The following is a 15,516-nucleotide window of genomic DNA, read 5'->3' as shown; positions in this document are numbered from 1 at the left end:
GACAGCCAGGTCTGGGTTCAAATCTTGGCTCTACTACTTTCTACCTCTGTGACCTTGGGCTAGGGTCTTGATCTCCCTGAGCCTCAGTTTCCTCATCTTTAAAGTAGGAACCTTAAACTTTGTGTCATAGGGTTGTCATGAGGATTAAATGAGATGGCAAGCATGAAATGCTTGCAAAGTACCTAGGTGGTCAAAAAATGTCAGTTCCCCATTTTTCTTGTAGTTTTCCTTGGGACACTTGTTTTCTGCTATAGTTTGGGAGTGAAGATGCCCCTTTTGGGGAACTGGCCAGCCCAGATGCAGGATCGTCACTCTGGGGGAGGCAGGATGCCACATCCTGTTTCCTTTGCCCCCAGGTTGTGGGTTTGCCTACATGGTTTCTCCCTGTCATCCCTCACCACCCCTCCCTGACACATGACACCTCCTACACCCCAAGCTGTCTTCCTTTCTCCCATTCCTGAAATAGACCCACACCCAAATTAGCCGTTCCTGGCAAGACACTGCTTGCAGAAGTGTCTTGCCCAGACCCTGACATCTACGAGGTGCTTCCATCTTTGTTCACTTTGAATTTGGGTGGCTCAGCCAGAGGTCTGGGCAGGATGAGGTGGGACAGCTCTCCACATTTTCCAGCAGTGGTGAGGAGTAAATGATACGAGAGATGAGGAGCCCACAGCCTGGTGCCTCGTATGCAGCAATGCTGGGGCACTGGCTTCATGACTGAGCTGGAACAGCTCTCACTAGTTCAGGAGCAGCCTGGGTCACTATCATGCTACCTAACTTGGGGACAGGGGACATATCCGAGTAATAGAAGCCTCATTGCTCTGAAGATGGGAGGGTATAGAAATAAGAAAGCTTCTAAAGGTTTGGAGGCAAGTGCATGAAACTCCTCCCTGCCTGTGTGTGAGGAAGTAAGATGCAGACCAGGTACAGTTGGCAGCTCCCTCCCCCTGAGGGGGCTGGTCAGAATGCAGAGGCCCAGGACAAACGCTCCAGCACAGGCAACAGCGAGAAACACCAGTCCACATCTGAGGGACAGAACCAGGCCTGAGCCCAAGCGAATCCCCTGCCCGTTTTGTTCCGTGAAAGAGAAGAGGGAGAAATGTCTGTCAGTGGCTCAGCCATGCTATGGGGTGGGGCCTAGGAGCTGAATCCTGGTCTGGGTCCCCCTGCCTCGAGGTAATTTTAGAGTCGAGGACTGGAGCCTTCACTGAGGACCCAGACCCTGGATTTAGCCCAGGTCCTGACCCCAGGCCTTCTTCCCAAAGCAGGGGCCAGGAACGTACTTAGGAGAGGGCCATGCAGGTGGGATATTGCTTCTTGGGGCCAAATCTGAAGCCAACATCATCTTCCTCTTCAGGGCTCCACTGGGGGTCAAAGGCCCACAGGAACCAGAACTATTTTGGTGCCGCAAGTGGGCGCGGAGCTGATTCCCAGTGGTGGCTTCTCTCCTAAGCGCCTGCCCCATGTGAGAGGACGACTGTCCCGGAGCTGTCCATGCACATCCAAGATCTGTGCGGTCCAGAACAGGGAGAGGCCAGCCCAGAGTTGGGGGTGGGGGAGAGAGACGCCCATCCACCCGAGACCGAGAGCTCGCCATGGGAGACGTACCATTGACTAGGCTGGTATTTGCACTATCTGCAGCATTTGAACCTGCCGCACCATCGACCGCTGCGGGGGTGGGAGGGATGGAAAATGCAGTGTGTCACAATGGAGAAAAGCAACAATGCAGAACAACAACAATAAAGACATGAACCAACTTGTGGCAAATAACATGACTATATTCTTAAAAGAAAATCTCTGTTGGAGATCAAGAAACTCAAATTTGGGGGTGGGGTGGGGGTGAAGTGTTCTAATAGAGATGCCACAGAAGTCAGCAGGGAAAAAATTCAGACATGGAGGGTCTTTGAAATAAAACATGGAGGATGATCAATGTGGTCAGGTGGGATGGCACTGTTCTGTGGTAAGGTCTGGATGGACGCACCCCATTGGTCTAACTAACCAGATGGGCCCTATCAGAGAGGGTTCTGTGAGGAGAGGGGTTCTGGCTTCTCATTAGGGCCAGAGGGGTCCATGGCATAGAGTCAATTCAAAATATTTAAAACTGGTGCCCTGAGGCACTTGGGTATTGCTATGAGCACCATCATGTGTACTGGCAGAACATCCACCAAGGGCAGCGACTTAGTAGGATTCATGACCTTGACTCAGGCCAGCACCCATGGCCACCTCTTCCTTCCTAATCAGCACTAAAAAAATTGCCTTGGTAACCCCATGTGAGATGCCCCACCATTTAAAAGGTGACATCAAACGAGTCATATTCTGTGCATGAGACAGAGAAGATACTAGTGAGTTTTCTTTAATTTAGAAATGAAAAATGAGATGAGATGGTCAAATTCATTCTTGCTCTTTCTTGCGGTGGGGGAACAGGTTCTGTGAAAGGGAGAGGAAAGAGACGGCTGAGTGAAGTCGACACTCTGTGGGCAAGGGGAAGCCAGCCAGGCTCTGTGGGGATGAGTTGGGGACCAGGGTTGTGGGGTCCCCTGGTGATGGGGCCCTGCATGTATGTGTGTGGGGATGAGGGACATAGGACATAATGGTGGTGCCACTGGCACTGGTCTGCTGGATGACGCACTAGAGGGGCAAGTAGGCAAAATGGGGCGCTGGCCTATCCTGTGGGGTTGACATCACCCAGGGTACAGCTGAGGGTCTGGTGGGGCAGAGCCCCTGCTCTCAGGGAGCCTTCTCTAGCTCTGTGCTGGGGTTGAGAGCCCAGGTTTAGTGGTCAAAGGTTGCTGCTATTTCTAAAAGCCCCATCTACCCTGAGGGGTGTCTTACTGTACCTGGTAGCTGAAGGCCATCCCCCTTCTTCACACCTGTGTGATGATTTTTGAGACATATTAATGATGGAGAAGCACACACAGCCTCATCTGTGTGCTCGCACACACACACAAGCACACGCACTCTCTCACACATCCATCCCGGCACGCCCAGGGTCATCCTGAAATGAGGACCCATGGTTGTCGGGCTTTAAGCAATGCCCCTGATGGAGGTGACGGGATGACAGTGCTGAAGGGGCCCAGCCCCAGCTGTGCTGCGCATGGGGGCCTGCAGGGTGAGGATGCCCCCTATTTTCCTCAGCTATGTTACCTCCACATCCCAACTCTTCCTTCTACACTGATGCCCTCATCTTGTTGGGGTGCAGGTAAATGTTGAGTGGTGGACCCTGTCCCGTGCTTCAGGGCAGGAGAGGCCTGTCTTCCTATAGGCATTTCAAAAACACAGGTCAGGCATGTAGGAGCTTCTGTCCCTCACCCAAGCCCAGTAAGGCCAAGGAAATGGGCAAAGGCTGCTGCATCCTGTCCAACTGCTTGTGTCTGCCCAACTGCCTGCTACCTGGGGCCACAGCAGGCCACAGCTTCTATGTTATTGCACAGACACTGTTCTGACATGCTCTGGGTCTCTGGCCACGACTTTGTCCTCAGTTTCCACCTCAGCTCTCCCCTTGCTCTCCAGATACAGACCACACCTTAGTTCCATTGTCCCTACTGGTGTGGCAGCCATAATCTTAGGGGGATCCCACTAGAAAATGGATTTTTATCCTCGGGGACATGTGTCTGGTTGACCTCTGAGAGCTAGAGGTAGCAGGGCTGCCCCTAAAACTCAAGGACAAATCGCCTGCCATCTCATCTCCTTTCCCTGGACTCCAGAAAGTCTGGATGTTGGGGACCCTCCTCTGAAGCTTGGGGAAGGAGACAAGATAAAAGACTAAAGATGTGGGAGGGGGATGTCCTGACCAAGTGTGAGTGTTGGTGAGAAGCTGGCTGTGCTGGGGCTAGAGACCTGGGCTCTTGTGTCTTCTGAGCATCTCTCCTCTGCTCTGAGAGGCACTTGTACCTGAGGCTGCCAGCCTGCTGCTCTGAGGAGGGCACAGGAGATAAGGCCTCTTGTTTCCAGGGGGAGAAGGAGCCAGAACCCAGGCAAGGTGGCAGTGCCAGGGGTATCTGAGAGGGGCTCACAGCAATTGACTTAGAGCCACCTTTCCTAGAAGCTCCTTTGATCACATCTGGGGAGAATCTATGATGATTGGGTTTGCCACTCTGGTCAATAGATTTGAGCAGAGTGGAGGAATATATTCAGGTGGGGATTCTATTCAATATCATGGGTGATGATGGGACCAGGTCATGCTTGAGGCTGGAAACTCAACAAATGCTCAGCACCCTTGGCCTGGCCTGGGAAGGGTGAGGAGGGCTTCCGTGACATGATTGGACAAGACAGAGACTGGGACAAGACCCTGGATATGAAACAGACAGAGCCCTTCTAGCATGAGCAAGGCCACGAGAATGTAAGAGGTGGCTGTTGGCACAGGGCATGGACATAAAAGGCACTCAATAACTATTTTGTGGAGTGAATGATTCAACAACAGAAAAGTGGCCTTAAGAGCTCCTCTCCTGGTCCACCAGAGGGTTGGGCTTACCTTTCTTGTCTTTCTTCTCTTCTTCCTCACCGCCGGCCCCCAGCAGGGTAAAGATAATGCCAGTCTGAGAGTTCACACCCACGGCGGTCACCACCATCCGTCCAGAGCCCTCCATCACGTGGGTCCCTGGGAAGGGGACAGGAGCCAAGTTACTATGGCACAGCTCAGTCTTCTCCCCAAAGCAGTGGAAGGGACTCCATCCAGGGTCCATTCCTGACAATTTGCCTGCAAAGTCTTAGGGTACTTCCCACGATTAAAGTTAAAACAATGAACCTTTCAGGATGATTTCGTCTTGGGACAGCACTGTGATGGGACTGGGGCTCACACACTGCTGTACCTCAGGTCCAGGGCCCCCAGGCAGCTCAGGCCCACTACCTACCTCCTTCCCCGAGAGTCCCTCCTCCCTGTATCCCTCGCTTTCTTCTCCTCTCCTACCCTTACAGCCCGAGCAGAGAGCCCTCTTCTTTTTCTTGTTGATTTAGAACCAGAACTCATTTTGCTTATTAATTCTATAACCAGCAAAAGAATGCCAGCTAAGCCATTTATAGGACTTCTTAGAGTGGGGTCCATCCCTCTCAAAGATACGAGGAAAGAAACCAGGGTTCTGCGAATTTGGGTGAGAAAAAAATATGACATCTTTATTTTCACAAACATCTAACTGAAATGTAGCACTTTCCCCTGTTAGGAATGTAGGCAACCAATCCAGGAGTGTCAGTGGTGCCTAATGCCATTATACACATTAAAAGAATTACAGGGGGCCCTGGCCGGTTGGCTCAGCGGTAGAGCGTCGGCCTGGCGTGCAGGGGACCCGGGTTCGATTCCCGACCAGGGCACATAGGAGAAGCGCCTATTTGCTTCTCCACCCCCCCCCCCCTTCCTCTCTGTCTCTTTCTTCCCCTCCCGCAGCCAAGGCTCCATTGGAGCAAAGATGGCCCGGGCGCTGGGGATGGCTCCTTGGCCTCTGCCCCAGGCGCTACAGTGGCTCTGGTTGCGGCAGAGCGACGCCCCGGAGGGGCAGAGCATTGCCCCCTGGTGGGCAGAGCATCGCCCCTGGTGGGCGTGCCGGGTGGATCCCAGTCGGGCGCATGCGGTAGTCTGTCTGACTGTCTCTCCCCGTTTCCAGCTTCAGAAAAAAAAAAAAGCAAAAAAAAAAAAAAAAGAATTACAGGATTTTTTCATATCAATGGCAGCTGTTACAAATATCATGATACTCACCCTTATTTTTACAACTAAGGCAGTTATTAAACAGCGATCTTGTTCTGTAGTGTGCTAAGGAAGAAGCACATATGTTGCTATACCACACATTTTATTACTTTAACTGTTGCAATCTCATTGTTTTCCTTTGTCATCCAATGTATTTTGTTTTATGCATTTCAAAGTGTTGTTCTGAGTAGGGGTGGTACATGATGACACCAGATTTCCCTAAGGGTCCACAGTGCAAGAAAAGTTAAGAATCCCTTTTCTGAGAATTTTAGATTTTTCAAACTGGATTCCAAAGGGCCCTGGATTTTTTTCAGGGTGCTGCAGGAGCAGCTGTGGAGGGTAAAGGAGGCCTTTGGTCAGAGTGGCCCCACTTTTATTTGTCTGTGGGGCTTCTCTGTTAGCTTTTTTTGACAAGAGGGTCCTGTTGCTACTGTAAGGCAGGCCCTTGCACTGTTCAGGTCAGGGAACAGCTCAGGGAGTCTGCGGCAGAATGAGGATAAAATGGAAAGGTAAACCCACTGAAAAAGTGGTATATTCATGTAATAAAACGTTATTTGGCCTTAAAAGAGAAGGGAATTCTGACACAGGCTACCACATGGGTCAGCCTAGAGCAGTGTTTTTCAACCACTCGTCTGCCGACAGGTAGAGGATACCATTCTAAGTGAAACAAGCCAGTCATAGATAGACAAATACTGTTTGATTCCATTTACATGAGGCCCCTAGAGTAGCCAGATTCAGAGGCAGAAAGTAGGGCAGCAGTTGCCAGGGATTGGGGGAGGGGGAGTGAGGAGTTAGTGTTTAATGCGGACAGAGTTCCAGTTTTTCAAGATGGAAAAAGTTCTGGAGACGGACGGTGGTGAGGGCTGCACGACAATATGACTGTACTCACTGTCAGGGAACTATATACTTCAAAATGGTTAAAATGGCCAATTTTACGTTATGTATATTTTACCACAATAAAACAATTGGAAAAATATGGGGAAAAGAAGAAAATCTGATGAAGCCGTGTCCTCACTGAGGAAACAAAGTGACCCCAGCGAGGGTGGTTGGGCCCTGGGACAGGAAACGGACAGCAGCTACGACAGGCCCGGTCTGACACCAGGAGCTCCTGGCCCTTTGTCTTCAGGCTGGTGCTGGAGACGCACAGCTGCTGTGTCTTGCCCAGTAGCTTCCTCAGAACAGACGGGTAACTCACAAAAAAGGAGCTGGCACATGCAACTGACTGGGCCTGAGTGCTGTCGCCTACAGTTGGCTCAGGGCCCACCTGGGAGGCCCCTCAGTCCTGCTAGCAGCCATTCTATTTAGTAAAGAATAGTCAGGTGCCCATTTTTTTCTGGTTTTAGTTTTTACCACTCTGGGTAGAAAGCTTTCTACACAGCAGCACATACTTCTTTCTTCAACAGGGAAGTCGGCACCCAGTCCTGGGCTGGAGCAGTGTCTCGGCCGTCCTCAGGCTGACAGTAAGAACTACATTTGGTTTTCAATACAGGCTCTGAGGAGCCCAATGGCCATGGACACTGACCGCAGCCCCAGCACTAAATGGCCCCGATGACTTGCTTGTCGAACTCAGCTCTACTTTTTAGAGTTTTTCCTCTTTCCTCTCAAGACTGATGGCCACTTCTCCCTATTTTCAGGGTGACTTGTCTCTAACACCTTCCTCTTTGTTTTCCAATTTGCTTCAGACTTGAGGTCTACGTCAAAAAAACGCATTAGAATTGCATCTAAAATAAATGTCAAGAAGTTCTGAGTCAGGACTCGAAGCACTTTCCTTAAAGCCAGGAATCTATTTTCATTTTTCAAGAGGTTTCACCCACGCCTTCCCTTTCCTTCTAGGATCTGAACAGTATGTTGAGATTGTGTGTATCTGTGTGCGTATATGTGGTGTTCTAGCCGTTCGGCTTCCACTATCTCGGGACCTTAAAGTGCCTGACAGACAGATACTCCCTAGTTCGTTCCTTTAAGGCAGGTAAAGGTCAGTCTGTACGTCCATGAATGGGTAAACTAAGTCATGAAGGCTTCCGGAGTGGGTGTGAAACCAGGTGAGCTGCAACAGAACCCAGATCCTCAGTCGGCGAGCTCTCCTGCTGGCTCCTGGCCCATTCCCAGGGTTAGAGGACAGTGCTCTTTCGGGCAAGGAAAAGTGGGGACCACAGAATGAGCTCAGACACTGATGCCAGGCCAAGCAGCCCTGACGGCCTGGTGTTTTCCCATCACTGAAGCACCCTGGGCCTACCTACCCCCTAAAGGGCACAAACAGGGAGAACCAGGCCCAGTACCAGGACCCTGGATATGAGGATAAGTTGCTGCTAAAATGCTTTGCTATGCACCAGCTCAGCTTGTGTGTCGGTTGCCAGGAGGGGTTGTTAAATATCAGCAGTGTTAGACAGATGAGGAAACTGAGGCCCAGAGAGGTCATGCTGGGGTGGGGTCACTGCAGATCTTTAAAGCTGAGAGAGGAACACACTTCACTGCATTCAGAGAGCAGATGGTAGCGGCAGGACCCGGCACTCGCTTCTGAAGGATACCTGCTCTGTGCCAGGCAGTATGCGAGGCCCTTCACACCTGTCATCGTGCTGGCCCTCGGTTTACAGAGGAGGAAGCTGAGGCTCAGGGGGAAGTGGCTTGCCCAGGGTCACAGAGGAAGAGGGGCAGAGTCAGGATATGAACTCTCTCATCTCCAAGCCTATCCTCCTTGTCACGTACCACCTGTCCCTCCAGGATACAAGGCCCTCACACCCTGGTCTCAAACACCCTTGTAAGACTTTGCTCTGCCTGGGTGGCAATGGAGACGCTGCTTCCTACCTCCCCAGGGTTGGGTGGGATGGAAAATGACACAGGGGGCCAATTTCCACCCAAGATAATCAGACCCCCCCCCCAAAAAAAAAAAAAAATCACCATCTAATCTAATCACTCCCATCTCAGCAGGGAGCTGGCAGCTCTGCATTGGGAGGCAGTGAGGAGAGAGGAAGGAAGAGGAACAGGGAGGAAGCCTGTGGCCACAACTCAGGGGTCCCCGGTGAAGGCACAGCATGCCCCTGGTCTAGCCCTGGAGGAGTCCTAGGCTGTCCTCTAGGCCCCAGCAGTAGATGGGGCACCAATGTTCCCTTCTGGCCCTCTTCTGTTCATCAGCTCAGACACCCTCTATAGCTCCCCGAAGTCCAAATGCTTTGGTCAGCACCCCCTGGGCCAGACTGCAGCCTTCTCCTGGCCCGTGACCACTGATTTCTGCCCCATGGCCTCTGCCCTGGGGGTGTGCACAGCTCCCTGGGCCTTTGTGTCCAGTCCCTGTCCCCGGCCTTGCTCACACAGTTACCACTGCCTGCACGCCCTTCTCCTACCTCTAATCCAAAACCTCCTCCTCAAGATTTCCTCTTTCCTACTAGGACCTCAGGGCTGGCCACCCCTCCTGCCAAAGGAAGAATTGACCCCCAGGCTGTCACCTCAATTTCAGGTTCCCCTTAAAATGCTTAACCCCAGAGCCTGTGGCTATAATAATAAAACCACAGGCACGCAAGTCAAAGGTTGAATGCCTAAATCTTGTAAATGAAAACTGTAGGGATTTTGGGTAGGGGCCAAGGTAAGAACCCTTTGGATGTGAAGACCCTGGCAGGGCCTTGCACCAGAACCAAATTGTCCACGGTCCCTTGGGCACCATCCTGTAGCCCCCACTTCATGTAAGCTCCCATAGAACCCTTCAGAGTATACAGCATGGTGGGGGTGGATAGACTGGGTCCTGAGCTGAGGAGGACGGGACCTGGGGACCAGTCTGGTGTCTGCTTCTGATTTGCTGTGTGACCTGAGGCTAGCCCTCTCCTCTCTGGAACTCAGTTTTGTCCTCTGCAAAATGGGGAGGTCTCACTTAGGTCTCACCTCTCAGTGATGAAGTCGGGATTCCCTGGGGTCCCTGGAGACAAGGGCCATCTCTGGCTGGGGTAAGGCAGCCTCCATTAAAAGGCTACATCTAGGAAAGTCTGGATCTCGGTTTAGATGGGGCCAGCAGCAACCTGTGTGGACAGACTCCCAAATATGGAGCCTCCTGCCAGGGCCACACTTTCCTTCCTTCCTTCCTTCCTTCCTTCCTTCCTTCCTTCCTTCCTTCCTTCCTTCCTTCCTTCCTTCCTTCCTTCCTTCCTTCCTTCCTTCCTTCCTCCCTCCCTCCCTCCCTCCCTCCCTCCCCCTCTCTCTCTCCCTCCCTCCTTTCCTTTCTTTTGTGGCAGAGACAGAGAGAGAGCAAAGGACAGATAGGGACAGACAGGGAGAGATGAGAAGCATGGTCTTCATTGTGGATCCTTAGTTGTTCATTGATTGTTTTCTCATATGTGCCTTGACAGGGCAGTTTCAGCAGAGCGAGTGACCCCTTGGTGAAGCCAGCGACCCCGTGCTCAAGCCGGATGAGCCCGTGCCCAAGCCAGTGACCTTGTAATTTTGAACCTGGGTCCTCTGTGTCTGTCTGATGCTCTATCCACTGTACCACCACCTGGTCAGGCATGGGCCACACTTTTCATCTGATGGACGGATATGGTGAAGTGCCCACTTTGTACTGGGCTGCAGGGCCTGAAGGGAGGATCCCCTGTAATCTGTGCCCTCCAGGAGCTCACAGTCTAGCTGGGTTTGAGGGCACACAGATCACCAACAGCCCAAGACTACATAGACCCAAGGGCCTCTGATCTGAGCTGCTTTCTCCAGCTGTCTGCCACAGTTGCTCTGTGAGGTAATCATCATCTCCCCATTTTCTAGACAGGGAAGCTGCCTCGAGAGGTCACTTCCACACTCAACCTGAGAGCGCAGAGCTGGGGTCAAGTGAGGGTGGGACTCTAGCCTCTGTGCTTCCCACCTTGCCAGGAAGTCTTACGGGCAGAGTCGGAAGGCAGGAAGCCAGATGGAGGCAGGAGAGTGGTGGGGGAGCTGTGCTGTGTCAGCCCTCCAGCTCCCACCCATCTGTGAGAGAGAAAGGAGCTCAGGCCCAGGGAGCACTGTGGCTTCTGCCAACTAGACGGCCTGCCCTGTCCCACCTGAACCTTGCTTTTGACCTGGTAGCAGAGGGTAGGCCAGAACCTTCCTGACTGTAGGCTTGAAGCCCATCTCTGCCGTAGACTTGCTATGAGCAGCAGAAAGTGGTCCCCACTGGCCTGGTCCAGATGCAGGCTGTCTCGGAGCCAAAGCCTCAGGCAGTGGCACGTTGAGTCCCTGGCTACAGAGCTAGAGGGGCCTGGTTTTACAAAATGAGGCTTCTGAGCCCAGAGAGGGCAAGTGGATGGTTGAGGTTGCACAGCACCTGAGACACAGGTTAAGGTTTGAACCCAGTATTTCTCACTCTCCTGGTTTTGATTTCCCAGGCTTGTTTCTGGACAGGAAGAGGGGTGAGGTCAGACTTTCTAAAAGGTCTCTTTCTGGGGGTAGAGATGTGAAAAAGGAATAGAAGCCATTTCTGGGGATTATTTGCTTCCAGACACAAGCACTAAAGAAAGCTATACAATTCCCTGCACATACTCAGTTCTCTCATCATTATTGTTATCAGTGTAGTTAACAGTAATAACGCACACTTGCAGAGCTCTAGAGAGTTGGCAAAGCACTTTAGTGCCCATGAGCCTGTCTCCCTCACAGCAGCCCTGTGAGGTAGGTTTTGGTGCAAGCACAACCTCAAGCCCCTTCCACCCACCTGTGGCCTCTCTGGCTCAGAGAGGTTGAGTGATGGCCCAGGGTCACACAGCTGTGAGTGACGGAGCTGGGACTTGAACCCATGCTCTCTCTACTACACCCCACTGCTTCTCATGGAGGAGAGGCAGGGTGTGTAATGGAGAGAGTGAGGGCCAAGCAGTAGATTGGGCATTCCCGCTGTCATGGTGTCGTCCTAGGTTCCTTGAGGTAGTGGCAGTGGTAACAGGTCCATCTCTCCATGCCTGGCCTACCACTTGGTGGGCGGGGTGGGCAGCAGGCCCATGAGGGTTTGCTGATGTCCTGTTGCTGTTAATCTCTTGCTCTTAATGCTCTGGCTCCAGGGGTGATGGAGGAGGGTGGGGGTCCTATAGAGGGTGCAGCTAATGGGCCTGCTGGAACCAGACCCGTTTTTTGAGGGTTTTGATGACAAGGCCCTACCCTGGTCCCCTGGCCCTTCCATGGCCACACTGATGGCACCTAGTTGTTGGCTTTTTAATAAAATTTACCCTAAGACATTTCAAACAGGCCATGCCTTGGGTAATAAAAGTCATGGAGGCCCTGGCCGGTTGGCTCAGTGGTAGAGCATCGGCCTGGCATGTAGGAGTCCCAGGTTCGATTCCTGGCCAGGGCACACAGGAGAAGCGCCCATCTGCTTCTCCACCCCTCCCCCTCTCCTTCCTCTCTGTCTCTCTCTTCCCCTCCCACAGCCAAGGCTCCATTGGAGCAAGGTTGGCCAGGGCGCTGAGGATGGCTCTGTGGCCTCTGCCTCAGGCGCTAGAATGGCTCTGGTTGCAACAGAGCAATGCCCCAGATGGGCAGAACATCACCCCCTGGTGGGCGTGCCAGGTGGATCCCGGTTGGGCGCATACAGGAGTCTGTCTGACTGCCTCCCTGTTTCCAACTTCAGAAAAATACAAAAAATCCTTGGAGACAAGGTCGCTCACGGGGGCTGCAGGGCTGGGAGGCTGGAGGGCTGGGGGTCTCGCTCTGGCCCTGCCCTCTGTGGGGCCTTTCACTCCTGCTCTGGGCCTCAATTTCCCAAGCTGCAAATAAAGACAAGACCAGGTTCTCTAAGGTTGTGTAAATCCCCCAAAAGGCTGCATAGTCACAAGTCTGGGCATTAGTTCTTGAAAGAGGGATCACTGCTTCTGTGAGACTGTCACAGGAAGTCATGACCTAGGAGGGTTCAAAACCACTGGTCTTCCATGAAAGGCAAAAGAAGGCTGAGGAGCTGGTATGTGTTCAAGGAGGCTGAGAGGCAGGACATCTAAATGCCACATAGTGTCCCGCACTGGGTCCCAGCTGGAGGGTGCTGTGGGGACAGCAGGCAAACGTGAGCATGGACGCATACTAGGCAGCAGCACTGCATCAGTGGAGAGTGTCCTGAGCTGGCGCTGTGCTGTCATCACACACGAGAGTATCCTGTCCTTAGGGAACAGACCTGTGGTATGAAGGGGCCCGGGGCCATCACTTGTGCGTGACAAGGCAGAGGGGGGCTCCTGAGAGCAGACGGGACAAAATAGTAAAAACAGTTGAGTGAGAGGGAAGGGTATGTAGGCACTCTTTGCACTATTCTTGCAATTTTTATGCAAGTTTGAAAATATCTTAAAATACACAATTAAAACAAAAGTAATGGGCCCAGGTCAGAGTTTGTGCTCAAGGGCCCGCCCATCTGTGGCTTGACCCACACAAGCTTTAAAAGAATAGGGATTTCTCGCCAACACTTAACACTGGGAGACTGTGCCTGAAAACCTGGATTGCTGGCTCCCCTTGCAAGGCGAACTCTGCAGCCGCAGAGTGGCACTTCGGTAGGCAGCAGCAGGCAGCAGCTGTGCTCTGGTTTGGCGCCTACACTCTCCTTGCCTGGCTCCGGGGATGTGTGAGTCTGATTCTTGAATGTTTCTATTCTGTCTGGGGAAGAACCTGACATGGGCAGGGAGGGGCCTGCCTCGCTGTCCTGAGGAAGGAGCTCTAGGCTTTTAGGATTTCCTTTGTGCCTGGAGCACTGTGGACATCAGAGGGTTTGTTTTTTTTTGTTTGTTTGTTTGTTTTCATTTTTCCGAAGCTGGAAACGGGGAGGCAGCCAGACAGACTCCCGCATGCACCCGACCGGGATCCACCCGGCATGCCCACCAGGGGGCGATGCTTTGCCCCTCTGGGGCGTCGCTCTGTTGCAACCAGAGCCATTCTAGTGCCTGAGGCAGAGGCCACAGAGCCATCCCCAGCGCCCGGGCCATCTTTGCTCCAATGGAGCCTCGCTGCGGGAAGGGAAGAGAGAGACAGAGAGGAAGGAGAGGGGGAGGGGTGGAGAAGCAAATGGGCGCCTCTCCTGTGTGCCCTGGCCGGGAATCGAACCCGGGACTCCTGCACGCCAGGCCGACGCTCTACTGCTGAGCCAACCGGCCAGGGCCCATCAGAGTTTTTATGAAGGCTGATCTGCCCCCATTTGTCAGATGGGGAGACTGAGGTCCTGGGGGGGCAGTGGTCACAGCTGAAGCTGACGGAGGGCTGGAACCTGAGTGCTCTGTTCCAAACGCTGCCCTTGTTCCATGCGTAGCACCACACACTGCATCTTTAGCAAAAGACAATGGTATCCGCCTGTGCATGTGGTCCCCACAACAGCCCTACTCCCCTGCTGGATGGACACGAACATGGAGGCTCCAAGAGGTGAAAGGACTTGTCCAGGATCACAGGCCAGATGTGGCTGAGCTACCTGACCCATAACTGGAGTGTCTTTTGCCTTTCTAGGCTGAAGCAGTGTGGCAGATGCCACATGGGCTTTCTGAAGTATCATGTGGACCTTGCAGGCACCCCTAGCTGGTCCCTCTGTGTTTCCTGAGGGTCATCTGACTGGAAGGCCCAGCAAGGCCTCCCAGCATAGGGACAGGTTCTGAGGTGTCTGGTATGTGTAAACATGAGCATCCAAATGGCAGCTATCCAGAATTCGGAGCACCAGGGAAGAGAACAATCAAGGAAAACCCCCTGGAGGAAGCAGGCTTTTGCAGGACAGAAGGTGGGTAACACAGGAAGTGGGAAAGGGGAGGCATTCGATATGAAGGAAGAAAGAAGAAAGTGGATTCTTTGACACCGCCTCATGAACTGGGGTCACTCTTTCATTTTACAAGTGAGAAAATAGAGACTCAGAAAGGGTAAGAAGCTTGTCCAGGGTCTCCCAACCAGTGAGGAGCAGAGTCAGGATTGGAACCGAGGCTATTCCAGCTCCAAGTCCAGGCTCTGTCCAAGCCCAAAGGGAAAGGGAACCAACTCACCATTAGCATTCCTCAGCTGGCAGTATGCTAGGAGGGCTTCACCTGTAGCATACACCAGGACATGCCTACTGTCCTCACAGGTGAACTGAGGCTCAGAGAAGTGAAGCAACATGTCCAAGGCTACACAGAAAATTCATACCAGAGTCCAGATCTGGTTCAGCCTGGCCCAACTCTGTTCTCTCTGAGACTCAGCAAAGCCTCTCTCCTCAGTCTGTCAGGCCTGAGCCCCTAAGGTGTGCAGGGCTAAGGGGTGGAGCTGGGCATGACCTCCTGATAACTCAGGTTTGGACCTGGCTGGGTGAAAGGACTGATGTAGAAGTGCATCACAGCAGTCTGTCCTGGTGTCTACCTGCAAATGGCCAGAGATGGCAGAGGCCCATGAAAGTGAGACCCACTAGGTTTGCCTGGGTGGGGGGACTGCAGATGAGTTATGTTCTTCATTTATTTGGGATGATTTGCTCAGGGCGACACTCAGTCAACATTACAAGGCTGTGCCCGAATGGGTCAAGCAGTGTGGATGTCACAGGCCGACATGTGGGTCCCAGGCAGCTTGGGAGTGACTGCCAGAGGTGATGCTCAGAGAAGGCTTCGTGGAGGAGGTAGGCCTTAGCAGATAGGCAGAAGTTAAGTGAGCAGTGCCAAAGGGAGTGGGCCATTAGGGAGGAGGGAACAGACTCAGCAGAGGCAGGACAAAGGGAATGGAGCCAGGTGGGTCTGTAGCACATTCAGAAGATAAGCAGGGTGTGGGGAATCCATGACTTTCATGGCTGGGAGAAGCACTGAATGCAGAGTCCAGTCAGTGCTTGGGCGTATCCTGTAACACTCCCACCCACACCCTGTGCAGACCCTGCTTACACACAACAGTGACAGGGAACTCACTACCTTACAGGCAGCCTCTTTTGTCCCGGAATCGTT

At 52.7% G+C, this 15,516-nt stretch overlaps 1 protein-coding gene across 10 annotated transcripts in view; it reads right to left on the bottom strand.

Annotated features, from left to right (window-relative positions):
• ATP2B2 (ATPase plasma membrane Ca2+ transporting 2) overlaps positions 1-15,516 on the bottom strand; it is a 503,137-nt gene that overhangs the window by 79,482 nt on the left and 408,139 nt on the right. For all 10 annotated transcript variants that reach the window (XM_066352101.1, XM_066352092.1, XM_066352093.1 and 7 more), the window contains 3 exons: positions 4,472-4,597; positions 2,838-2,870; positions 1,609-1,668 (listed from right to left, as the gene is read on the bottom strand). In XM_066352101.1, the coding sequence (XP_066208198.1) occupies positions 1,609-1,668; positions 2,838-2,870; positions 4,472-4,597 (219 nt within the window). The remainder of the gene's footprint in view (positions 1-1,608; positions 1,669-2,837; positions 2,871-4,471; positions 4,598-15,516) is intronic.

The sequence above is a fragment of the Saccopteryx leptura genome, chromosome 10 (assembly GCF_036850995.1).
Source record: "Saccopteryx leptura isolate mSacLep1 chromosome 10, mSacLep1_pri_phased_curated, whole genome shotgun sequence".
In the NCBI taxonomy this organism is placed as follows: domain Eukaryota; kingdom Metazoa; phylum Chordata; class Mammalia; order Chiroptera; family Emballonuridae; genus Saccopteryx; species Saccopteryx leptura.
The sequence above is the reverse complement of the archived record's forward strand: the minus strand, read 5'-3'. Positions and strand labels throughout refer to the sequence as shown.